Source organism: Plecotus auritus (assembly GCF_963455305.1).
Source record: "Plecotus auritus genome assembly, chromosome: 12".
Lineage (NCBI taxonomy): Eukaryota > Metazoa > Chordata > Mammalia > Chiroptera > Vespertilionidae > Plecotus > Plecotus auritus.
Genome location: NC_137778.1, coordinates 39,901,584 through 39,928,658, shown reverse-complemented (window position 1 = coordinate 39,928,658; position 27,075 = coordinate 39,901,584). Strand labels below are relative to the sequence as shown.

Below are 27,075 nucleotides of genomic sequence, written 5' to 3'. Positions count from 1 at the left end.
GCTGCGTCCCCGGCCCAGCCCTGAACTACTTGCTTCTTCCTCATCAGCTTCGTCAGCCTCCTCCTGGGATCCACAAGCCCTAAAGGGATGCCCAGCTCGCCTGCCTTTACCAACTCCTGTCCCGGATTTAAGGTGGGGTGTCCGCATCCTGGGGCCCTCTCAGTTGGGGTGGGTTAGTCACCCCAGCGTAGGACAGAGTCCCTCACCCCGCCAGGCCCCTACCCTCTCTGTTATCCCCTCACCCCGAGGCATCTAGTCCTGTTTCCTAGCTAAGTAAGTCCTTTGTCTACAAAGCCACCACAAGGAACTGACAGAGGCACACTGATGGGGAATATACAAACCCAGGGTCATTTTTTTCTTAGTTTTTAAACTTCGTTACTGCTTGATGTGTTTCTGCTTATTGTAGGAAATGTGGAAAGTAGAGAAAAGTGTAGCGTGAGAATGCTTCAGTAGAATTCTTTCTAGTGTTTTTTAAACGTTTTGCATAGCTGGGCTTGTAATATATAGTTTTGCAACATGCTTTTAAAAAAATTCAGTATCAAGAGCACTTCCCATGTTATTAAGAACTTTGAAATAAATACCTGTTTTCATAGCAATATCCACTGCGTGGCTGTACTGTAGTTAATCATTTCCCTAATGACAGTTTTTGTGGACCTGAAAATGGCTTTCTTTCACTCCTGTTTTTGAAAGATATTCCCGCTGGTTAAATAATCCAAGGCTGACAGTCATTTTCTCTGACCATATCAAAGATTTTCTTTGCAAAGTCACCTGTCAGCCCGATTGTTGTTCCATCGGCAGTATGTACTTTCTATATCCGTATCCATCTTCAACTAGACTCCATTATTAAGTATTTCTCTCACTTTTGCTGAACCGTTTGAATGTAAGTTGCAGAATTCACGGTGCTTTCTGAAATATTTAATCTTTTTTATATGTTCAGCTTGCCTGAAATATTTCAGCTTGCCTGTCCTAAAAATAAAGACATTCTCCTACAGAAACATAATTCCGTGTCTCATGTAAGAAAACTAACAGTGATTTCATATTCTCATCTAATATACAGTCTATATTCAAACTTTCCCAATTGTTTCTTAAAATGACTTCTATGGTTCCCCTTCTCTCCCTCCCCCCACCCTCTAGCTCTCTCTCTCTGATCCAGGACTCCATCAAGATTCATCTTTTTTGGTTTGTTTCTTTTCATGACAATAATGTTTACAAAGAGTGAGTCTGGGCTAGTTGTCACGTAGACTGTCTCAAATTCTGGATTTATTTCAGAATGTGCTTTTAAAAATACATACAAATGAAGATATTCCCACGCTTGAAATCTTCCATTGGCAACTATAACGTTTAGAAAAGAAAGCCCAAACTCATGACCCTGGCTTGCGAAGGCCTGAGGATTTGGTGTGGCCTTACGGGGACCCTCTCCTCTCCCTCGCTTCCCTTAAGGCACGCGGCTGTCGCCCAGGTCCTCAGCCCCATGGAGCATGTCCTCACGGGACTTGGCATTAGCCGTGCCCTTTGCCTAATGTGCTCTCCCCTGAGCTTTGCTTGGAAGTTGGCGCCTTCTCATCAGATCTCAGTGTGAGCCCCATCCTCTCAGCGTGGCCTTTCCTACCTTGGCCCTCAGTCACCCACCCTCACCTCACCCTACTTTGACTTCTCCGCGTGATACCTCTCACAACCAGATGCTTTTTCTTGTTATTTTTCTTGGACTCCATGAGAGCAGGGGCCGGGCTCTGTCTGGCTCATTACTGTGTTCCCAGCACCCAGAACAGTTCCTGACACGCAGCAGACTCTAAATACTTGCTGGATATTGTAATGAACAAGCTGAAAGCTGAGGGCTGACAAGAAGCCAGCCATTGAAAGGGGGGGGGAGAGGGCGGGGGCGGAATATCTAGGCAGAAGGGAGCTGCCAGGGAAGAGGCCCTGAAAGAACCCTGCGGCTCGGTCTGTTAGGGCCTGCGCGTCCTGTGTGTGGAGGGGACAGGGAAACGCAGGAGCAGAGAGGTGAGCAGGACCAGGTGACCCCTGTGTGTGGAGGGGACAGGGAAACGCAAGAGCAGAGAGGTGAGCAGGACCAGGTGACCCGTGTGTGTGGAGGGGACAGGGAAACACAGGAGCAGAGAGGTGAGCAGGACCAGGTGACCGAGGGCTTGGCGGGCCATGGGAGGGAACTGGGATTTTATTTTAAACCAAAGGTGAGGCCGCTATAGTTTTTCAAGTAGGAGATGGACATGATCTGATTTGCACCTTTAAACACATCGTTTAAAAGGTAATTCAACTTGAGATGGAGATAACTAATGTGAGTGATAGAAAGCCACATGCATCTGAGAAGACTTGCAAGTGGCAAGTCATGATTCATGGGGACATTCTGAACTTGACACAGTGCCCTTCCTTCCTGGCAGAGGAGAACTTATGAGTAAGAAGGAATCTTCATCTGCCTCCGAGACAGCACAGTCAGCTCATTCAGGTGTCTTTAAGTGCCTGATATTAAAGGTAGTTGTTGGTAATAATAATAGGCACCCTTTATTGAGCGACCACCCTACGGAAAGAAGATTTATTATTTGTGTTTTGCAGTTGAGGAAACAGGCTAAAGAGGAAAGGTGACGACTTGGTCATGGTCAGGCAGCCAGGAAGTGGCCGAGGTGGACCTCAAATGTAAGTCTAGTTTGATGCCAAAGTTGTTGTTTTAACGTATTTGCCATAAGGCGTTCCTAAAAAGAGAAATGGTGTTTGGATCAGTGGTTCTGACCATATTCAAAGTGACACTGAAACCGGGGTTTCTTTAACTTATCCTGAAGCAGTAGGAACATTTAAATGTCATTTCGGTGGAGAAATATATGAGAAATAGATTCTTTGGCCGGGAGAAACTTTAGTCTTGGTATTTTTATGAAGGAGAACAAACAGACCTTTTTTTTAAAAAATAACTTGCTCTGGAGAGGAAGTGCATGAAAGGAGCGTTCTTCCCGGTGTCTTTGGAGCGCGGCAGCCTGTAACCGGGGAAAGCTGCCGCCGGTTTCCCGGGAGCCGCGGAGCTTGCTTTTTCAGGACTGGGAGCGCCTCCAGCACTGAGCCGCCTCGTTCCCCTCCTCGGCCCCCTCCCCCCGTTCCCGCACGGAGCCCCTTTCTTAACCTGCCGAGCCCGCTGGGTGCTCGCTCTCGGGCCTGGACGAGCCTGGGGCCGGAGGCACTGGCTTGGGGCTCCCATCGTTTAAAGGGTCTGGCCGGACCCGCTCTGAACTCTTCTGGACGATGCTTGTCGCTCCGCCCACCCAATCGTGTTGGAAGAAGAAGACAGGAAAGCAACTTGGCCTGGGTGGCCGCGGGCAGGTCCTGGAGCGGGAAGGACCCCGTCCCCCTTCCCCGCTTCCCCTCTCCCCCTCTCCCCCGTCCTTTCTCCCCATTCCCCCTTCCCCTTCCCTCTCCCCCTTTCCCCCTCCCCAGGTCCGTTCTGACACGCTAGCCACGCCTCCGCCCGCCCCCCACGCCTGCCATTGGCTGGTCCGAAAGACGCGGGGCGTTGTCGGTTTGAATGGGAGCGCCTGGCGCTCGGCGCAGGCGCAGAGGGAACGGGAGGGGCGGGAGGCACTGCGAGACCCCCGAGCGGCGTGCGACCGGCGGGGCGGCGAGGGGAGCCCTGGGAGCTCTGGCTCACGTGACCAGCCGGGGGCGGGGCCCGGGGCGGGGGGCGCGCGCCGGCCTCCCCAAGTGCCCCTGCCTGGCCTGGTTCCCGCGGCGCGCAGACCGGCCCGGGGGAGGGGACGTCACCCGTCAGTCGCCCGAGGCGTCCGCTGTTGCAGCGCCGCGTTCTCCCGACTCGCCGGCCCGCGGGAGGTGAGTGGCGAGGGGCGTTTGAGGGCGCCCCGCGGAAGGAGGTGACCCGCAGTGTGTGTGCGGACGGCGGGTTCTGTGTCCGGGGTCCGGGGTCCGGGTCCGGGTATGGGGCGACCGCCTTTGTTCGGCGTGGACCGCGGGGACCCCGGGACGACACCCCGCTGCGGTAGTGGAGATTTTAAAGGGCGAGTAAAGCGTACCAGTTGCGCTCGCCGCTGTTTTAGAATGAAAAGTGGAACGGGGTCCAGTGAGTCCTCACCTAGTCCGAGTGTGAAAAACGGATGAAACCCGAGCCCCGTGGAGCCGCATCCCCGGCCGGTTGCCTTCACCTGTAGCCGTGCGGAGCCGGCTCCACCCGGCGAGTCGGTTTTGTCAAACACCTGCGTTCACCCCCTTAAAATCGGCGCCACCTGTCGATTGACCTTCCGAATTGGTGATGGCTGCAAAAAGTTTCAGGAAGCGCAGCATGGTACGAAAAGTGTAGGCGCTCTTGGAGCAGTAGAAGCGGAGCCCCTTTTTTCATGGTAGAACTGGTATCATTTGAAGGCGGTGAAAGAAAACGAGTGCGGATGGCCGCGTCGCCTCGATGCGTAATGGAACCCTCGCGGAGGGGCAGGCGGCGGAGGCTCCCGGCTGGCCTTCCCGTCGGCGGGCGGAGGAGACGCTGGTGAGTGGGGAGGCCCCTCGCCCCCTGAGGGTGCCGGCGGCCGCTTTGGAAGGAAGATGGAGGCCCCGATACCGCCGGGAAGATCGCCTCCCATGCTAACCGCTCGGGCTTGGCTTGTTCCTATTCGGGAAGCCGCTTGGGTTGAGCGTTCAGAATCGAGTCAGCAGCATAAACAAAGGGAGGCTGGCGACATGGTGTGCGTGACGAGTGGGGGCCCAGGGCTTGAGGGCCAGGGTCACACCTGTTCCCTCACACCTTTCCCTGGGCTCCTGGCAGGCTCGCCGGCTGCTGTTGCCGCGCGGAGCGGAGCAGATACAAAGTAAACTTGTGGGGTACTGTGGTCCTGGCGTTTCTCCGAGCCCACTCCGGCCAGACGTGCAGCTGTATCTGCTTGTGTTATTAAATCAGCACTCGGTGCACCAATATTATATTTTAACATAAATCTCAGACTTGGTACCAGGCTAATGGCAGCAAAGATAGGATATAGCCTTTTTATTTTATTTTTTAAAATATATTTTATTGATTTTTTACAGAGAGGAAGGGAGAGCGATAGAGAGTTAGAAACATCGATGAGAGAGAAACATGGATCAGCTGCCTCCTGCACACCTCCCACTGGGGACGTGCCTGCAACCAAGGTACATGCCCTTGACCGGAATCGAACCCTGGACCCTTGAGTCCGCAGGCCGACGCTCTATCCACTGAGCCAAACCGGTTTTGGCATAGCCTTTTTAAAATGGCCTTGTTTTTAAGCATAAAGTATTTCTAAGATTTCCTGAAAAGATGAACTTTTGTAATTAGTTCTCAGGAACTTCAAAATGGAAAACCTGCCATAGATTTAGACTATTCTAAATCTAGTCTAATGGCCGTGTCCTTGTTAGATAATAATAACAGCTAATAACAGTAACTGTTCCGATTATTGCTACTGTACTCTATAGAGTACTTTTTTTTTTTAACTTATTGCTACTGTACTCTATGGAGTACTTTTTTTTTTTTTAACTTAATTATAGTATGTTCAGATAACTTCATTCTACTTGTTTTTGTCTGTTTGGGCTTCTCTAACAAAAATACCACAAATTGGGTGGCTTCAACAACAAAAACTTCTCACAGTTCTTGAGGCTGGAAGTCCAGTTCAAGGTGCCAACAGATTTGGTGCCTGGTGAGAAAAAAAAAAAATATGGAGTACTTTTATTAAGGACCAGAGCCGGGACTGGGTTAGGTGTTATAAGTCCTGTCTCATCACAACACATGTTGCCTGAGTATCATTATGCCCAAACCACCTCTGAGAGTTGAGCCAGTTTAAGGCCATGTAACTGCTAAGTCACTGCTGGGATCCAGACCAGCCGCCCCCCCCCCCCCCTCAACACCCCCCCCCCCCGCCGGCTGCATGGCCTCTGGATTCCATCTGAGGGACAGAATCCTGCTTAAGGTGTTGTGAACCGAGCAGAAATAGTCCAGTCCTCTTTTTAGAACTGCTGTCTTTTTTTCCAGTACCTTCTACACCACATAACATCTTCAGTATCCTTTTTAATCATCTTTATGCATGTGCTCCCGAAGCGAGCACTTAATCATCTGTATAAAAAGGGTAAAAAAATATAAGATTTTCCTGAGTTATTTACATGAATATGAATGCACTCTTTACTGTGGAGACGAAATATATTAAAGTGTCGTTTTCTCAATATTATCGGATTCTTTGCTGCTTTATAGTTCAGTTCTTCCCAGGCAAGAAATGAAAAAAAAAAGTTTGTGGGACATCAATTATGTGCAAAGCAATTTGCTTCTGGAGTTTTTGCAGTGTCTTTTAAATTATTATTATTTTTTTTTATTGATTTCAGAGAGGAAGGGAGAGGGAGAGATACATAAACCTCAATGATGAGAGAGAATCATTGATTGGCTACCTCCTGCACACCCCCTACTGGGGATTGCGCCCGCAATCCAGGCTTGTGCCCTTCACTGGAATCGAACCCAGACCGTCAGTCTGCAGGCTGACGTTCTACCCACTGAGCAACACCGGCTAGGGCTTTGCAGTGTCTTTTGCCTGTCTCCCTGTCCTGCCCTGTGTGTTGCTGCCAGGTTATCTTCCTCACACAAATCCAGCTTTGCTATTCCTTTGCTGAAAAAGTTATAAGGTTCCCCATTATGTAAATGCAAGGCCAAACGTGCGTCAGCCACATACATAGAGTCCCTCATGATTTGGTACCTTCTCTGACTTCTCTTGCCTTGCGTCTAACCCAGTGGTCGGCAAACTGCGGCTCGCGAGCCACATGCGGCTCTTTGGCCCCTTGAGTGTGGCTCTTCCACAAAATACCACGTGCGGGCGCGCACGTGCAGTGCGATTGAAACTTCGTGGCCCATGCACAGAAGTCGGTTTTCGGCTCTCCAAAGAAATTTCAGTCGTTGTGCTGTTGATATTTGCTCTGTTGACGAAGGAGTTTGCCGACCACGGGCCTAGCCCAACGGGCTTGTCCTGGTACACGTTCTGTGTTCCCGCTCCTTGCTTTTTCGGAGCCATTTCCTCTGTTTTCCCAATAAGGCCTGTCCTCCTCCAAGGTGCAGTACGGATTTCATTTTCCCAAAAGCTTTCCTTGGCCCTTTTTACTGAGAATTACTCTTCCCACAGCACCTCATGACATTACTGAGTTGTATAATAGAATCGTTTTTGCAGAGAAAGGTGTGACATTTGGAAGGAGAAGAGAGTTCTATTTTCCTGTGAACAATTCTAAATTCAAACTCTTTAGGGATCCCGATTAAGCACTTGGGATTTATTTCTGCTTAAAAACGTATTTGAAAGCAGTTTTGCTTTGTTCAAGTCCTGTTAAGAGAACTGATTTATTGTCACTTATTATCTTAAGAACAATGCTCAGTTGAAAGGACCGCTTTTCTACTTCCCTGTTGAGTTTTTCAAGTATGCGTTGTAATAATTGATTTAAGCTGATGGCTGACCCGCATGGGTGATGGTAAGTGGCTGTGGGCCATATGCTCTGGTGACTTGATAGCCAATTTTTCTCAGGTTGTGTTCTCCCCATTGTTTACCAATAAGTGTTTCTCTTTTTCTGGCTTGGTCATGTCTTCATAAGACTTCTTAAATTTTACTTCTTTGAATTTCTGTTAATAGCATCATGTTTGTCTGATAATTTGTGTGGGCCCTAAAAAGGTAAAAACAAATTTCTACTTATAAACAAAAGATTACATACAGTACATACAAACCAGAAAGGGTAAGGGCAGCATGTATGTAGGGTGTTTGTGTGTTTGTTGTTGTTGTTTGGACATGGGCTTGGTGTGAGTGGCCAGCGCTTTTGGATGGAAGACGTTTTCTTGTGGTCCCCTGTGACCTCAGCAGCCACGTGGGAAGCACTGGACATGCAATGGGCATTGATGAAACTAGAATGTCTTTTGTTAAAGTTGTCTTGGCGTCTTTTATAACCTTGATATTATAATACCTCTATGTATCCATAGAATTTTGTGTTTATAATAATTAACTAGAAATCTCTTTCCCTGCCTGGCCCGTGGTGGCTCAGTGGTTGAGTATTGACCTATAACCCTCTGTTCTAGCTTTATAGTTGGTTGATCCACTGCTTTTATTAAGTGTTTGCCTTTGTCTGTGAGAATTTTCTTCTTTCCTATATATTTTTAAAAATATATTTTTATTGATTTCAGAGAGGAAGAGAGAGAGAAATACCAATGATGAGAGAGAACCATTTATCGGCTGCCTCCTGCACGCCCTCCACTGGGGATCGAGCCCACAACCCCAGCATGTGCCCTGACTGGGAATCGAACCTCGGCCTCCAGGTACACAGGCTGACACTCAACCACTAAGCTATGCTGGCTGGGCGCCTATATTTTCTTACTCCTATTTTTTATCTATTCTTAAAGAAGTTCCTTTAACACTTCTTGTAATACTGGTTTCGTGATGAACTAAACTAGTGATAAACTCCTTTAGCTTCTTATTGTCTGTGATCAAAATGGGAAATCTTGGAAGCTCTCTGCTGCTGCTTGCATTTGCCTCTCACGTCCCAGTGGGCACTGCTTCCCTTTTCTGCCGGTGCTCTTAGCCGACTACGGAATCAGGTACCTAGCCGTTCCTGGGCCTGACCTGGCTTTCCTCCGACAGGGATTTCCCACATCAGTCATGTATTCTGAGGTCAGAACAAAGTTTCTTGCCTTTAAGTGGCTCCTTGTCGCCTCCACACTAAGGTCACGTGGGACTTTGTTCACTGCCCCTGTGCTTTTTCCTGTATCTTCTCAGATTTCTCTGTAAACTCCCTGCTTTTACCTTCCTGCTCTGGATTTTGCACAGGCTGTTCCTTATACTTGTCATGCCTTTCCACTATGTCTTTCAGATAAAGTGTAACTAGAAATAGGGATTTGGATTCTGCAACAGGCCATATTTCAGTCCATCTAAAATAAGTCTATTTATAGATAGGTAAGTTGACAGAAAATAACCAGTTTGCTAGGGTAGTTAGTTGAGTTAAATCAGAAGTGGGTATTTGGGCATCCTATTTAATTTAATTTATTTATTTTTAAATATATTTTTATTGAATTGAGAGAGGAGAGAGGGAGAGAAACATCAGTGATGAGAGGGAATCATTGATTGGCTGCCTCCTGCATGCCTCCTACTGGGGACCGAGCCCGCAACCCAGGCATGTGCCCCTGACCAAAATCGAACCTGGGACCCTTCAAGTCCTCAGGCCAACCCTCTATCCACTGAGCCAAACCAGCCAGGGCCTGAGCATACTACTTTATTACCCTATTCTTACTATGATGTGCATTTGTTACTATAAGCTGTACCCTGAATTTTAATAGAAAAGAACTTCATTTTAAAATTCAGGGTGTCCCTAAAAATGTATACACACTTTTAATAATTATAAAATTGGTGTTCATTAACATACAGTTCATTTTCAAAATGTAAAAGAATCTACTGAAATGAATATTTTTTTTTTGGTCAATGCCTGTTTTCAAACTGGTGACCGTTCTGGTCCAGGCACTGCTGATAACACAAAGCAATGGAATTGCAAACATCAAGAATCATTTTACTGAGTATTGATGCTTCAATTCATCACCTGTTGCTGGTTTTATACTGTAAACTTTATTTTTTGTGTATCCCCCATAAAAAATGTCCAGGGGCACTTTAGGATAAATTTCCTTTGTTCAAAGCTTAGTCTGGCTTCATTATTTCAAATCAGTTAAACCTGAAAAGGAGTGAAAATTTGAGTGAGTTATCGGCTGTTAAAGTGTGTATACATATTTTGGGGGGACACCCTGTATATTCTTGATTCTCAATATTTAGCCACACTCATTGAAAAAGAGCTACTTTATCTGACTTGAAACATTACAACTGAAAGGGATTTGGAGAATTTGAGTATTGTACCTTAGAAGGAATTATTAGGATAAGAGAAGTTTAAAAGAATTTAAATGATCTCACCTAAAGGCAGGAAAAATCAGTTATATTTTTTGTGTGATGTGCGTTCCCAGTTTGTAGAGGTACGTACTTATATGAAAGAATCTAAACAAAAGTTACGGACATTTGAGTTGTGATCAGAAGGAGTGTAGATGAGTTGAAAGTAGTACAAAAGATATAAATGTGACTGTCCACCCCCCCCCCCCCCCCATCGCCTAGTTTGCAAATATGGCATTGTCCACGGAGTACAGCAGGCCTAGGACTTGTTTACGCTGGCTGTGTACCTTGGACAGTGCCCGGAAGTCCGGTTGGCTGGAGGACAGGAGTCTGCCTTTTTGACTTCTAATCAGGGAATTACATGTGAGGCAGAGTTATGCACCCGTTGATCTTTCCATGTGGTTCTGTCCATTTCTAGGGTGTGGAAGAGATCGCTGCTTTCTCTATTTCTCTGCAGTCAGACCAAGAGATGCCTCGAGCTAACAGTTTCATTAGCAGTGAGGTTTTGGAGCATTGTTCTTTAAAACCTGGGAGATGCTGTTAAAGATGTATGTGTTCCTTACAAATTACAGGTTATAAGTCTTAATAGAGGTTGGAGGTTAAACTTGATGGTTTCTTAAGATTCTTTCAAAACTCTTAATTTCCATTCCATTTCCTGGTCATGTCATTAAATTTTCTTATCCTAATGAACCATTCATAATTTAATGTCTGTTGCACATTTTATTAGTATTAAACTAGTAACACTCATAGATAGAATAGATGTAACACTAAGATATAAAGTATGTGTTAAAGTATGAAGTGGATTTGTTAACTCCATGCAATGCAGAGGATGAATGAACACATTGTTATTAAATTGGTCAGAGTCCTTACAACACGAATCATTGAATCAAGAATTGCTTGTTTGTCCAATGAGTAATTTTAAGATAAGAACTGTTAATTATGGAGGTTGTAATGTAAGAGTGAATTTTTTTGAGGATACTCTGTTTTTTGAGTACAGTTAAACCATATTTTAAATTATCCTAGTAAAATGGTGAATAGCATTCTTGTCTTCTTGCTTGTTTTATTTTTAAAATGGTTCTTTATGCAGTCTTTTTTCTTTAATTTTTATTTTTATTTAAAATTCCCACCCTCTTACTCCCTCCTCTTTGGTAACCATCATCTTCTCTATGAGTCTGTTTTATTTATTTATTTATTTATTTATTTATTTATTTATTTATTTATTTATTTTAGATTACACATGTAAGTGAGATCATGTGGTATTTGTCTTTCTCTAATTTATTTCACTTAGCACAATACCCTCTAGTAGGTCCATCCCTGTTGTCCCAAATGGCAACATTTTCTTGTTTTTAATGGCTGAATAATATTCCATTGTGGATATATACCATATCTTCTTTATCCATTCGTTTACTGATGGATATCTAGGTTCCATATCTTGTCTATTACTAGTGATGCTGCAGTGCACGTAGGGGTGCATGTATATGTATGTATATGTATATGCATGTATATGTATATGTATGTATATGTGTGTGTGTGTGTACATATATATGTTTCTTAATTAGTTTTTTTATTTCTTCAGTTAAATATCTAGAAGTAGAATTGTTGGATCATATGGAAGTTCTATTTTTAATTTTGTTTTTTTAATTTATCTTTATTGTTGAAAGTATTACAGGTGTCCCCTTTTTTACCCATTGACCCCTCCACCTGCCGCGCCGTTTTTAATTATTTTAGGAATCTCCATACTGTTTTCCATGTGGCCGCACCGATTTACAATCCCATCAGCAGTGTTTCCATGGAGGCTGCATCAGGCTGCATTCCCACCGGCAGTGCAGGAGGGCTCCCTTTTCCCCACCTCGCCGCCAACACTTGTTGTTTGTTGATTTATTGATGATTGCATTCTGACAGGTGTGAGGTGATACCTCATTGCGGTTTTAATTGGCATCTCTCTGCCCTAGCCCGTTTGTTCAGTGGTTAGAGGCGTCGGCCTGCAGACTGAAGGGTCTTGGGTTCGATTCTGGTCAAGGGCACATACCTCGGTTGCAGGCTTGATCCCGGCCTCAGTTGGGGTGTGTGTGAGAGACAACTAATCAATGTTTCTCTCTGTCTGTCTTCCCGCTCCCTTCCACTCTCTCCAAAAATCAATGGAAAAAATATCCTTGCGTGAGGATTAAGAGTAACAAAAATTACATCTCTCTGATGACTAGTGATGTTGAGCATCTTTTCACATGTCTGTTGGCATCTGTGTGTCCTCTCTGGAGAAATGTCTGTTCTGTTCCTTTGCCCATTTTTAAATCGGATTGTTTGGTTTTTCTGGTGTTTAAGTTGTATGAGGTCCCTTAGCTTTTTGGATGTTAACCCCTTACTGGGTGTCACTGGCAAATACCTACTCCCTTACAGAAAGTTGTCTTCTTGTTTTGTTGATGGTTTCCTTCGCTGTGTAAAACCTTTTATTTTGATGTAGCCTCGTTTGTTTATTTTTTTCTGTTGTTTCCCTTGCCCGAGGAGACATTTTCCCAAAAATATCACTAAGAATGATGTCACAGAGTTTACTGCCTCTATGTTTTCTTCTCGGAGTTTCAGGGTTGCGAGTCTTAATTTAAGTCTCTAACCTATTTTGAGTTTATTCTTGTCTATGGTGTAAGAAGCTGATCCAGTTTTATTCTTTTGCATCTGTCTGGTTTTCCCAACACCAGTTATTGAAGAGACTGTCTTTCCCCATTGTACATTCTTGCCTCCTTGGTCATAGAGTAACTGAGCAGATAGGCGTGGATTTATTTCTGGGCTCTCTGTTCTGTTCCATTGCTCTCAGTGTCCGTTTGGATGCTAGTACCACCTGAGAGGGCAAAGAAATAGGATGGATTAGGTTGACGTACCCAGGAGACTCCGAAGGCAGTGATACTGTTCTCTGTCCTAGCCTGGGTGGTGGTATGTAAGTGTTCATTGGGCCATCCTACCATACACGTGGTTCCCAACTTTCTTTGCACCTACTCAATAGTAATAAAAACATTTTAAAGGCCTTAATGAGTTCAAATACAATATACTTTGAGGGCAAAGGAATACAAGTATAGCCTAAATGTCAGCACAAATATCTTCTTTGAAGAAAGAAATTTGCAGAGTTTAGAATCAAATAATTATTGAATTTTCATTTTACATGTTAATGGCAGTTTTTAAACGCTTAAAATACCATACTTTTGTTTTTAGATAATAATGTCATACATATCCTATACTTATTTATAAAAGAAAATATGACATAAAATTGTATTTCAAACCAGTTTAAAATTGAACTTGAGAGTAGCTCTGAAGTAAGCCTCACGCGCACCCTTATTTAGAAGCTCCTGGCGGCAGTCACGCCGGCTGCTTCCTCTCCTCTCGGCGTGAGGGCAGCTGTGCCGTGCGCTGTGTGATTGGGTGCAGCTTGGGATCACTGCAGGTTACTGTTTGGAAACAGGACTCCAAGCAAAGCATTTGTATTCCTTTTGCAGAAATGTTGCTGAAGTGCTGCTGAAAGGGCCAGAGATGCCAGGATTTGGGACACAGTGAACCTTTAAGCTGCCTGACACTGACCTCCTTTCACTGTTAATAAAGAAGAAGCAGGAGCTTAGCATGCATTAACACCAGTTCATTCCTGTGCTAACCGGACACTGTTCTGCAACAATTCTACATTGTACAGGACTGGATTGGCACAGAATAAGATAATTTCATACTGTACTCAGCTTATAATATGACTCGATGGAGGAAAATTTGATGAGCATGAGGGAAGACCATTCTTTTCATGTTCGTTACAGGTAAGACTGCTGCTTTCTTCCTGGGTGGTTTTTAATCCTTATTTAAATATGTATTTAAGTCTGATCATTTCAGATTTAACTTTGAAAATATTCAAAATATACCAGCCATAGTTAGTATCTCCTATAAACAAAGTTTCCTTTTGTTGTGGTGGTTGTAAGTTTTTTTTTCCTTTCTATAGGAAAATGGTATAGAGACCAATTATATACTATATAGTTTTCTTTTTGTTGTTCTATGGAAGAGTTTATCAATAGTTACTTTATATTTTTATAACTCTTTCTATGATGAAAATATAAAATTGAAAAATATTTCTAAATCTTTGGCAGTAAAAGATGGATTTTGTAATGTGGTCAGCTGACTGACCTAATTTTGTGTTACAAATTTTAAATGGTGATCATTCTAAATGAGCTTTTTTAAAAATGGGAATTAACATTGAAATGTGTAGGCACTTTTCTAAACATGATAAGCTAGTAGCCAGTTTAATATTTAGTGATAAAATATTAATGACATTTCTGTACATTTGGAAACAAAGCAAGAATATCTGCTTCATTATTATTTAACATTTATTCTGGAAGTTCTGGTCATTGCACTAAACTGTAAAATAAACACAAACATAAATATTAGAATGGAAGACATAATTTTTAATAAGGTGATTAGATACTAATAACTTCTTTATCAAAACTGTTCCAAGTTGCTCAGCAGGTGTGGCTCATTGTTTGAACATCCACCCATGAACCAGGAGGTCACGGTTCGATTCCAGGTCAGGGTACATGCCCGGGTTGCAGGCTCGATCCCCAGTAGGAGTCTTGCAGGAGGCGGCCGATCAATGATTCTCTCTCATCATTGATGTTCCTATGCCTCTATCCCTTCCCCTTTCTGAAATCAGTGAAAATGTATTTTTAAAAAACAGAAAAGGCAACGGTTCCAAGCTAATGTTAAATAAATATGAGACCATACAGCAGTGAACATTCAAAATCTCTGATGAGTGAAGGTCTCTGCTGTGGTAACACACCGTTAGGAAGCAGAGTCCTGGAGCAGATGGCTCATGCTGGGGCATGGTGCAAGGAAGTCTGTACAGGGGGTGGCGGGGGCGGGGGGGCATTTTTATTAAAAATAAAAAAGTTTCAAATAAAAGAAAACGGAAGGCATTCAACATAATTAAAATGAGCTTTTATACATGGATTGCCCTCGTCCCACCTTTTGGGGCATAGTTCCAGAAACCTCCTCCCGCACTGCATCCAGTGCGGACACTAGCCAGTTTACCTCCTGCGCTGCTCAGATTCATGTTCCCATCTGCACCGCCCCCGCCCCCACTGCTGTAGTCGTCCCCCTTCGTCCTTCCTCTAGACCCCCATTCTCATCCTCTTAGAGTCCATCCTTTAAATCTGCCCCTGAAGCCTCAGGCTGACACACACAGCCAATCCCTAGGTGGCTCGTCACCTGCAGGCAGAGCCGAGCTTCCATGGACACAGGGTATTCCGTGGTCTGGCCTCTGCTGTCCCTTCACCCTTACTTCCAGGCCTCACCTTGTGCTCTGAGCTCTGTTCCCTGAATGCGTCGTGCGGCTCCACGTCACCTGCCTTTGCTCAGGCTACACCTGTCGTGTGTGCCCTTCCTGCTATTAGTTTAGCTAGTTCTGCTCAACAGCCAGGAGCCGCTGGGAGATCATCTCCTCCTGGAAACCACTTCAAACGCCTGGTTGGTCAGCATGGCCTCTCTGCTCCGGGGCGTCTCTCAGCACCACTGTGCTAAACGCACTGTGTCTGTTTCCATAGGCATGTTTGTGTCCCCCCCCCGGCCACTCCTTTCTTTGGCCTTTAGCTCCCTCGGGCAGCCATGCCTCGCATGTCCTTGGCTCAGTTCACTTGATGGAACGTCCAGTGAGCTTCACTGGACACAGCCATCAGAGGAACCTAGTGAGATAGATGTTCATCTGTCTTGCTAAAGGTTTCCAAGAGCGGTGTGCCCTTCACTCCGCAAGAGCAGTGGGTAAGGCGCGGACGTGCCTCTGCTGGTAGGAAGGTCCTCGATCTGTCCTTTCCCATGACAGCGCAGGTCAAACGTGGCTATGCGTAGGACTTCACCAAAGACACCTAAAACCCTGCAACCACTTTTAGTAAGAACGTACCCAGCAGACCTCTGGCTTCATCGGTGCTCTGGGTCGGCATTCTGTATGTCAGTCGCATTGTGTGTGATGGCAGGTAAGGTTTGTCCCCCTTACGTTAGGGTCGCGGCCTAGTGTGATTCTTCCCCTAAACACTCAGCGTGGGGTGTTTTATCCTCTGGGTCTTTCATTGTGGAGGTTATCTCCCCCTGGAGTTTGTCACTGTGACATGAAATAGTTCTTTGGACACCGAGGAACCTCCTGAGAGGTAGTAGAAGGACTTATGACACACTTTGCAACGTAATGGTGAAGGTAGAGAGAAATGGAGGTTGATGGTTAAGATGGAATTAGTTCTAAACTTTAATCTTAAGTAATTATTGTTCATCTTTTAGGTGTGATAAGTAGTATTGTGATTATATCTTTTTGAAAATGACTTCTTATCTTTTAGAGATAAATACTAACATATTTAGAAATGAAATCCATGCTTTCTGGAATGTACTTCAAAAGAATCTGGGATTGGAGAGTGAGGATGGAAGTAGAGGTGAAACGTGGATAATATGTCATATATTGGTAATCAGTGATGTTGAAAGATGTGTATATCAGGTTCATCATACTAGTTTCTTTAGTTTTGTATTTGTTTGAGAAACTTTGTTTATACTTGTTACTAGGAATTATAAACATTTCAATACTTTTTAGGATTGTAAGAAGTTAGACCAGGGGTCCTCAAACTTTTAAAACAGGGGCCAGTTCACTGTCCCTCAGACCGTTGGAGGGCCGGACTATAGTTTAAAAAAAAAAACTATGAACAAATTCCTATGCGCACTGCGGGCCCGGGACGAGTCGGCTGCTAAGCAGGACAGGCAGCGGCACCCGGCGGGCCGGATACATGTCCTCGGCGGGCCGCATGTGGCCCGCGGGCCGTAGTTTGAGGATGCCTGATAGACTGTTGCATGTAAGTTGTAAAAGAATACACTTTTGGTGTTGAAGTCTTCAACTTTGCTGGGTAAATGTAGTTATTAATAATATTCTTCCTGCCCTGGCTGGTGTGGCTCCGTTGGGCGGGCGTGCCCTGTGCACTGAAAGGTGGCTGGTTCACTTTGCCATCAGGGCACATGCCGGGTTTTGTGCTCCATCCCTGGTGGGGGGTATGCAGGGGGCAGCCGACTGACGTCTCTCCCACAGCCTCTCCCACAGCGATGTTTCTTTCTTTCATTGATGTCCCTCCCTCCCTCCCTCCCTCTCTCTCCCTCTCTCTCTCTCTCTCTCTCTCTCTCCCTCTCCCTCTCTCCCTCTCTCTCCCTCTCTCTCCCTCCCTCCCTCCCTCCCTCCCTCTCCCCCTCCCCCCCTACCAGCTTCTCTGTCTAAAATTAATAAAAGCATATCCTCAGGTGCGGATGTTTTTTAACAAAAAATAAAATTGTTTTCTGAAAATAGTTTGCGGTAACGTGGAGTGGTGGAAGAGCTGGATTCGGAGACAGATGGGATTTCACTTCTCAGCTTTGCCTCTGTATGCGCCTAAGAGCTCACTTACGCTGACAGTTTCCCTCTGTGAGGCCTAGCTCGGAGGGTTCTTTTGAGAATTGAATTTAATATAATACGTAGGAAAATCACCTTTAAAACTAAATAATTTTGCACTGCTTTTCCCTTCTACAAAATGAACTAGATAACTAGATATATGTGGCACATTGAATGGATGGAAATTGTGGGGCCAAGCCAGGACTGGCCATGGAAAATGTTGGTGCCCAGTGAGCACACAGGGTGGAGCTGAGGTCTGGAGAGACTCGACAACCACAGAGACAGAGCCCGCCTGAGACACTGCAGAGCAGGCTGCTGGTTTTGAGTCTTAAGTCCTGACTCTTCTTCTTCTTTTTTTCTTTCTGTACTGTACAGCCCCCTTCAGTGCTCACAGCCCAAGGGTAAGGAAGCTGGGCAATGGTTTGAGGCTGCAAATTCCTCTGGCATGGGTCCACTATGAGAGGCCCACAGAGAAGGGCCCCCCATAAATCATGACCATGCATCTAACTCTTTCTTCTTAAGTAGTGTGTCAGCCCTTGGCGGGGAGAGTCAGGTTTGGACATAATCGGTATTAAATCTTCTGAAATGAGGCAGCATCAGTGATCTAACCTCTTGGCTTTCATTGATGTGCTATGAACTCAAGAAACCAAAATTAAGGAGGTACAGAAAAAACCTAGCATGGAAGAAAAGTTGAAAATAATATTAAAATATAGCCCTAACCGGTTTGGCTCAGTGGATAGAGCGTCAGCCTGCAGACTGAAAGGTCCCGGTCAAGGGCATGTACCTTGGTTGCAGGCACATCCCCAGTGGGAGGTGTGCAGGAGGCAGCTCATCGATGTTTCTCTCATCGATGTTTCTAACTCTCCCTCTCCCTTCCTCTCTGTAAAAAATCAATAAAATATATTTTAAAAAATAATATTAAAATATTAACATGGAAGGAAATGAAAATGCCATGAGGTTGTGCAGAAAATGAGGACTTGAGCTTTAATGGTCAGCCAGCAGCAGTGGGGACTTGTCCCTCTGATTATTTGGTTACTAGCAATGCGCTTCCTTTGCTACCCAACGAGCCGGGCATTGGGAGGGACAAAGGAAACCGGGGGGGGGGGGGGGGGGGGGGGCGCGCGGGGGGCTGGAATGGAGAGGCGCTTTCCTGGTTTGCCTTCTGCTCTGGCTGTTTTCAACCCAACTGGTAAACAAAGGAAGTAATTCTATTCTCTCCCAGAGACGGAGAGGATATGAAATTACTTTCTCCGTTACTATTTAATGATCTTCTAAAATATTTATAAACCAACCTGCCTTGACTATTTTGCACTGAGGTATATTTCATTGAGGTCTTGGAGATTTTGCCAGAATATTGGCTTCTTTCTAATAAAATGTATGAGCCATGTCTCGGAACTAACCAGAAGCTAGGGCCTGGGTCTCACTTTCAGGCACAGGGATGGACGTGCCTTCTCTCGGAGCCAATTCTGTAGGCAGCTGCACAGCCGCTGTGCTCTCGCTGTCCCCAGTGGGGATCACGTAAAACACTTTTAAAAACGTGCAGCTCGTATGACAGCACTCAGCCTTAGCCACGTCTTGTTCGCCGTCAGCTGGACGGACGGTTCAGTGTGTAATAAGTCCAGGAGGTCAGTATTGGTGGTGATGACACTGATTGGAGGAATGCTTCTGTTTTACGTGGACACCGTTAGGAGCTTCTAGTTTTTCCGTTCTGCCTGGTTCTGCCTCTCCCTGACTGCCCAGTCAGCAGCCTCCTCGCCCTGAGCTGCTGATGTGCTGTGTGGGACCCCCACACCCCTGAAATAGGGGCTGTCATTGGAATTCCACTGATAGATGGCAGGGCACTCTTAACCAGTACCCTGTTGATGGGCCGTTTACCGTAAGTGGGCGGTGTTTTTTCTCATACAGCTTTTTCATTTGCAGGCATGGAGCTACTGTGTACACTTTTCCTAGCAGAGAAATTGCTCTGTGTGAGCGTGTAGTGTCCCTAAAAATGTATACACACTTTAACAGCTGCTAGCTCAGTTTGGAAAATGAAATGCATTTTAAGAGAAAAAGTATTTTTTATATGTAAAAATATGTTTTCTCATTTTTTCGCTGTGATAATTCTTAGAAATTCAGTGGTTTCAGTATTTAGACAAAGACAACTAGTTAAGGTACCTCATCTAGCGAAAGAACCTTTAATAAAAATCACATTTTTACACATTACTCCTTTGCTGACTCACTTCTCTTCACACACAGAATACTCTACCGGTAACCTCGTAAACCTTAAACAAAAGCACTTCCTTCAGGAACTCTTTCATTTTCAAAAACATAGTTCCGACGGGCGGTTTTCTCTTGTGAACAAGAAGAGACCTGTGATTTGAGATGGCATAAATGTAACCCGTCAGGTTTCCGCTGTCACCGCCGCCCGTGAGCTTCACCTGGTCGCTGCCTGGCTGACGTGGTCAGCTGCTGAAGCAGTGGCAGCAGGGGTTTCCTTGCCTTGTGGCTGAGATCCAGGAATGAGGGGAGATCCCGAGTCTCCCTGGATCTAAGACAAATACATTCCCGACATCAAGCTGGAAACCGACCTGTCCCAGGTGGCCACCTGTCTCTGAGCCAGAGGCCGGCTTTGCATCGCTGCCCCTGGTCCATATGTTTATTCCTCCCCAGGTTTGTTTTTTGGTCCAGGTTTCCTTTTGGACCAAGCCCACCGCCCGGTTAGACTCGCTGAAAGCGAGTTCCAGTGGGTTTCATTCCGAGTGCTCCAAGACGGACATGCCAGTGTGGGACATGGGGGAATTTTATTTGCTTTTCTGTTTTAATAGCTACATATGTGTTTCAGTGTGCATGAGAAAATAAACGTTAGTATCACGTCAGACTCAGTTTCACAGTCCTGCTTTGGATGAGCTAGATCTTTTTTAATGACGTGCCATTTTAAGGACATTTGGCCAAATTACAGGAAGCCATTAAGTGAATGATTAGGTAGCATGTAGACATGGCAGAAGTCACAGATGTTGGAGAAACACAATGGTGAGGACACCTACTCATGTTTAGGACTAGAATCCAAAGTATCGTTGCTTTTTCTCCCTGGATATAGTTACAGTTAACTTAATTCTTCTGTCTTAAAATTCAGTGACAGACTGAGAACTGAATTTCTGTGAATCTTTAAGCCTTGCTTTCTAACGTAAAGCTTCTTGACACTTAGTTCTCTTATGGCAGTGTGCCTTGTAGATGAAGATATTTTGCTCCTTTATTTTCCAAGTACAAGTAATCGTGTGGTGGTGGGAAAAGGAAGGAGAGTGAGTGCGTGTGAGAAAGACAGATGGGAGGAGGGGTTGATGGACAGGTGAGCAGATAACCTGGACACCTGGATCGAGAAGAGTAGAATTGTAGGACTTCACTTTCCTCAGGCACCCCATCTCCCTCAGGAAGCCTCCAAGTCTGCCACAACTCTGAACGGTTTAGGGAACACTCCTTTAGGTTCTCTCATTGGTAAAGTGGGTTGCGCTGTGTGTGTGGGGGGGAGGGGTGCATTAAAATGAGCTTCATATAGAAACTAGAGGCCCGGTGCACGGATTCGTGCACCGTTGGGGGGTCCCTCGGCCTGGCCTGAGCCCTCTTGCAATCTGGGACCCCTCGGGGGATGTTGGACTGCCGGTTTCAGCTCAATCCCTGCAGGCCAGGCCGAGGGACCCCACCGGTACATGAATCCATACACCGGGCCTCTAGTATGTATATAAGATCTTTGGTTAATCTCTTCCTGCCCTCCCCTCCTCCCCCCTTTTCTCTGAGATTCAGCAGTCTGTTCCATGTTTCCATGCCTGTGTGTTGAGCATCTGCCATCTGGTGGTCAGTGCGCGTCATAGCTACCGGTTGAATGGTTGAACAGTCGCTTAGGCTTTTATATATATAGATAGTTGGATATTCTATATAAAAGACCTGAGACTCAGACATTGAATAGGCAGGTGACCTCTTGCATAAATAATGGCTTAGTGTGTTATCAGTCATGCACAGACACTTCACTTACGGAGGCAGCTGTTCTGAGCAGGGCAGCCACCACCCACGCTTGCTTTGCGCTACGGGAAGGGAAGGCCCGTGGCGGTCCTGAGGTAGTGAGGGTGTGACCTGTCCTGGGTCATTTTGTAGGATGGAAGCGTCGTGCCTGGAGCTGGCCTTGGAGGGGGAGCGCCTGTGTAAGGCCGGAGACTGCCGCGCTGGGGTGTCCTTCTTCGAAGCTGCCGTTCAGGTTGGGACCGAGGACCTGAAAACCCTCAGCGCGATCTACAGCCAGCTGGGCAACGCCTACTTCTACCTGCACGATTACGCCAAAGCCCTGGAGTACCACCATCATGACCTCACTCTTGCGAGGTAACGGACTTAACCTTTCAGTGTCCTTTCTCCCTAAATGGTCACTGCCATGATATTTCTATTCAACTTAAAAAACCAATGGAATACATGTAGTGAGTTCTAATGAAATAGCCTTGCATTTTAAAGTGAATCTTTAGGCTCAGTTTAATTAAGTGAATGAATAATAGTGAAATGACCCTAGAGTTTAATTAAATGAGTGAAAATTAATTACATTTAAGTACAGAAATATAAGTTTTAAATTTTTATTCAAAGTAGGTTTCAAGGCTAATGGGTCTTTCTCACGTAAGCATATTACTTGTCCTCTGGAGAAACTGTACTCTGACCCTTTAGATTTTAGTGCTTTACTTCTTTTTTTTTCTTTTTTTTCTTCCCCAGGACTATTGGAGACCAGCTGGGGGAAGCCAAAGCGAGTGGTAATCTGGGCAACACCTTGAAAGTTCTTGGAAATTTTGATGAAGCCGTAGTGTGTTGTCAGCGACACCTGGATATTTCCAGAGAACTTAACGACAAGGTAAAAAGGGAGCATTTTCACTGAAATTGGTTTGTGTGTTACTTCTGTTTAATCATTTAATCAAGTTAATGCCAAAAAAGAAAAGATCCATAGAAAACAGAAGAAATATACAAATCATTAAACAGAGGGGAAGTAAACAATGAGAGGCCCTTCTTCCTGGGACTGTGGTTGGGTTCTGTGGGGATGGCCAACCTCCCCCCCTCCGGGCCATGGTGTCCCGGCCGTGGCGAGTGAATGTGTGATAGGCTTTGTACACCTGCCCTCTAGAGCAGGGGGTGGAAGTAAACGCTGCGCCGTCTGCACAGGTGGGCGAAGCGAGAGCACTCTACAACCTGGGCAACGTGTACCACGCCAAAGGCAAGAGCTTCGGCTGCCCTGGCCCTCAGGACGCGGGCGACTTCCCCGAGGAGGTGCGCGGCGCTCTGCAGGCCGCGGTGGATCTCTATGAGTGAGTCGTGCTGCCAGCGGGCCCGCGCCGGGGTCTGCTGTGCATTCTCTACCCCAGAGGAAGCGTTAAGTTTGGCAAAGGTTTAAAATGAGGGACTAGCGAGGAAAAAGAAACCAAATTGTTGCTGAAAGGCTACAGAGTTGTATTAGTCTCCCCAGGAAAGCTTCCACTTAAACTGCAGACCAGCGCCACTTAGTGGCAGAAAAAAGAAGTACTGTTGGTTAGTCTTAAGTTACTTTGGGGTTAGTTTCCAGGGGTGGGCAAACTTTTTGACTCGAGGGCCACAATGGGTTCTTAAACTGGACCGGAGGGCCGGAACAAAAGCATGGATGGAGTGTTTGTGTGAACTAATATAAATTCAAAGTAAAGGAGCGGAGGGGAGAGCAAGAGAACTGGATAGAACAGCCGGATCCGGCCCGCGGGCCGTAGTTTGCCCAAGGCTGGTTAGTCTCTTATCAGTAGAATCTCATAGGATTGCTAGTTTAGGGGTTTCAAGACGGACTGTGTCCTTGAATCTGGGCAGAAACCCCCGGGTGGTTTAGTAAAATGTCCCCAGCCAGTTCCTACAGCCACCCTCCACCATAGACCCACCTTTATAGCACACTGTGGCTGTAAGCTTCTTTAAAACTATGATAAAAAGACTTAGATGTGTGAATCTAATAAACAAATCCCCATCCTATCTTTTCACAACGTGCTGTCCTCACTCAGGGAAAACCTATCGCTGGTGACCGCTCTGGGAGACCGAGCCGCCCAGGGACGTGCCTTTGGAAACCTGGGAAACACACATTACCTCCTGGGCAACTTCCGGGACGCCGTCATCGCCCACGAGCAGGTACAGGGCAGGCCCTGGAGCCAGCGTCTCCATCCGTGCTGCGCAGCGAGGAGAGTGTTCCTTCTTTGGATGGCTGTCTAATCGGAGTTTTCTCTTTCAGCGTCTCCTTATAGCGAAAGAATTTGGGGATAAAGCAGCCGAAAGAAGAGCGTACAGCAACCTTGGAAATGCATACATATTTCTTGGTGAATTTGAAATGGCCGCTGACTACTACAAGTGAGTCTGCTGTTTCTTAGTCCGTGTGAGGCGAGCAGGTGTGCGGCCTGTGTAGTCACAGGAGGCTCAGAACCTGCGCTTGGCTGCCCAGTGGCAGAGGGACCCGGTCTAAGCCTCGGGGTCCTCATCTGAAACGACAGATACACCACCTTGCTTCTGGATTGTTGTGAGGACTGAAGGGAAGACTGTGTTAAGTACCTCCTTAGCTTAGTACCTGCACAGTGCTCAAGCAGTAGTACTGTGCCTGAGGTTTAACAGCAGCGGCATGACCCTTTATCTGGTTGTTCTTTTTTTTTTTTTTTTTTTTAAATATATTTTATTGATTTTTTACAGAGAGGAAGGGAGAGGGATAGAGAGCTAGAAACATCGATGAGAGAGAAACATCGATCAGCTGCCTCCTGCACACCTCCCACTGGAGATGTGCCCGCAACCAAGGTACATGCCCTTGACCGGAATCGAACCCGGGACCCTTCAGTCCGCAGGCCGACGCTCTATCCACTGAGCCAAACCGGTTTCGGCTATCTGGTTGTTCTTTACCTTAAAACTTTTCAGATGAAATTCTTCACTTGCTTGTTAGCACGTGTAACACGTACATTGATGTGCGTTTTTCACCTGATCGTAGAAAGGCCGAGAGAGAGCCCGGTAACAAAATGTGCCCTCGGTTCCCCCACGATCACACCTCTCTGCCCGCCTTCGGTCCTCACCCACCCGGGGGGCGGTCCCAGGGCCTCTGTGGCAGCCTTTCTACTCTGTCCTGGGACGACAGCCGTGTGCAGGCTGCCTGGTGGCCTGCTCTGTGCTTCTGGGTCTGGTTTTCCCTCGTTAGTGGGGATTGAGGCCCGTGCAGACTTGGGCAGAATCGTTTGCATGAACCAGACACAGTGATTGATTTGTGTTTTATTGTTAGAGAACCCAATGTGAGAGAGCTCTGAGTACTGTTATTTTAAAGAAAGGTAAAATTATTTTAGGTCCATCTAAAAAGCTAGAATGCCACCCCACCTTCCTTTAAACAAATATTAATTAGTGGGTAATATTTGTTGGCCGATTAGACATGAACTATCCTTCCAAATAAAATAAGTCACTCTTCCCAAATAAAATATAACCACCAGAAAGTCTAGCCGTGCGGCCCACGCTCTTCACTGTCACACTGGCTTCTCATTGGCGGTTCCATTGGGTCGAATTCGGTTAATCTTTAAACGCGCTAAATGTTTTTCATGAGTCGGTGACTAATGGGCTAACTCAGTATTTTAAATTTCGAACAAACGTGAGGCAACGTACTATGCTTGAAAGAGGGTACGTGAACGTCTCTTCATTTAAGGTACGGTCACTGCGACAGGGAAGGTTTTCTCACGTGTTACCAACGCTGTGTTCACACTCAAAGCACTTGCTCTCGTGTCACTACTCCTTTACCTGGAAAATTGACAGGACTCTCGCCTCTCCCGGAAGTCTGGATTTGCTTTCGTGTTTCAAAGGCATCTTTTCATTCTGTCTGAAGTTCTGGAGAAAGAGTAGGATCTTGGGCTCTAAAACAGATTCACTTTAAAGGCAGGTGGGAAGTGAGTGTTAATTATGATGATGGCCAAAAATAAAACGATGGTTATGTAAGCATTAATTTCCTCTTTAGAAAGACACTGCTGTTGGCTCGGCAGCTTCAAGACAGAGCGGTGGAGGCGCAGTCCTGTTACAGCCTGGGGAACACCCACACGCTGCTCCAGGACTACGACAAGGCCATCGACTACCACCTGAAGCACCTGGCCATCGCTCAGGAGCTGGAGGACAGGTGAGTGCCCCTCGCTCCTGGGTGGTGGCGAAACATAGGTGTTTGTAGTCAAGTGTCTTGTGCTTCCTTTTAAATTTCGTTTTAAGGACGTTCCTGTTTCAGTAACATCCTCTGTACAGTTGTGTCTGAAGGACTCGCATGTGTTAGGGGTTAGCCTGGTCCCAGGGAGCCCTGAACCCAGGTCAGTAACTGGGTCACAGTTCTGCCACCTGCAGCCGCCCTCCTGACAGATCTGGGCGGGGCCGGGGGGACTGAGTGAGGCACGGCCGTGTGGCAGGGACGGCTGCTACTCGATCCAGCTCTTTGTCGCCAGCAGGAAGGAAGGTCCTTTGTGTCCAGTCCCCCCTCCCCCCCCTTTTTAAGAGAAGCTAGAAGTCCTGAGTTTTATATGAAGCCTCCCGATTGTTAATGTGGGTGACAAATTCTTTTTTCACTGAATGAATGACAGCATATATGTGCAGGCCTGTGGTCTGTTGTGTACGTTAGGAAAGTAGGTTTCACCTCAGGACGGAGGAGAACCTCTCTTAACTGCCCGAGGGAGCGGGTCTCCCGACCCCCATGGTGCCCATCACGGGCTGCGTGATCACCGGGGCTGCAGAGAACAGACGCGCCCCTGCGACTTGACTGGTCTGTCACACAGTGCATGTTTGAAAGGTGTTTGAACACTGGACTCTGGGCTCAGGTTTTCTGGGTTTTGAGCTTGTCTCTAGGACTGAGATGGTATTTTTTATATCAAATACCGCGTGAACGCAGAGCACTCTGTGCACCAGTGACTGCTGGGCACCGGTGACCACGCTCACCGCCCTCCGGACAGCGGCAAGTTTGCTTTGATCCTTTCGTAGAATCGGTGAAGGGAGAGCGTGCTGGAGCTTGGGAAACGCATACACAGCCCTCGGAAACCACGAGCAAGCCATGCACTTTGCTGAAAAGCACCTGGAGATTTCGAGAGAGGTAAGGAGCTAAAGGCTGGTCTGTGCTGCTGGGACTCCGGGTTGTCGGCAGGGACCGCCCGGCACTGCTCCTCTGCGGCCAGTCTGAGTCGAACTGTTCCCTCACATCTGAGATGCTGGTCGGAGGTGTGTTCACACCGGCCGTGATGTGGAAGGTGAGGCTGGTTTCCAGGGACCGGACTATGCCCCGCCACACCCCCCGTTCTCCATGGACAAGCAGTGTGTGTGGAAGGAAAGGGCGGCTTTTAGAATCAAGGACTGGCTCCTGTTACAGTCCTGCCATCTGCTGCCTGTTGGAGCTGAGAAACCTTTCTGAGCCTCACTTCTGTCACCTGTAAAATGGGAATATCCAGCTTGCAAGTCATCATAAGATGAGATAACCTATAGAAGTGGCCCTGGCCGGTGGTCTCAGTGGTTAGAATGTCGCCCCATGCACCAAAGGCTGCAGGTTCAGTCCCTGGGCCCCAGGTGGTCGGGGCGAGGGCGGGAGGCAACCAATCAATGTGTCTCACCTCGATGTTTCTGTCTCCACCCCTTCCTCCCTCCCACTCTCTCTAAAAATCAATGGAAAAAAAATCCAAATTATATATATGTAAAAGCACATATATACTAGTATAGGCCTCAGATAATCTCTAGTGCTGGCTTAATAAATGTTAGCTACTACTATAGTATGGAAATAAAATATTCTAAGGAAACTTAATT

At 46.3% G+C, this 27,075-nt stretch overlaps 1 protein-coding gene across 3 annotated transcripts in view; it reads left to right on the top strand.

Moving 5' to 3' along the window:
• Window positions 1-3,526: 3,526 nt before the first annotated feature.
• The window catches only part of GPSM2 (G protein signaling modulator 2), a gene marked incomplete at its 5' end in the record, with an annotated part of 36,698 nt that continues 13,149 nt past the window's right edge, over window positions 3,527-27,075 (top strand). The window contains 9 exons of one of the 3 annotated variants that reach the window (XM_080648643.1): window positions 3,741-3,828; window positions 13,367-13,669; window positions 21,415-21,636; window positions 22,012-22,147; window positions 22,453-22,595; window positions 23,304-23,427; window positions 23,528-23,643; window positions 25,268-25,423; window positions 26,266-26,374. In XM_080648643.1, coding sequence (XP_080504769.1) covers window positions 13,614-13,669; window positions 21,415-21,636; window positions 22,012-22,147; window positions 22,453-22,595; window positions 23,304-23,427; window positions 23,528-23,643; window positions 25,268-25,423; window positions 26,266-26,374 — 1,062 coding nt within the window. Of the gene's footprint in view, window positions 3,829-13,211; window positions 13,670-21,414; window positions 21,637-22,011; window positions 22,148-22,452; window positions 22,596-23,303; window positions 23,428-23,527; window positions 23,644-25,267; window positions 25,424-26,265; window positions 26,375-27,075 lie in introns of those variants that run through there. The other 2 variants (XM_080648641.1, XM_080648642.1) reach the window with 2 other exon arrangements.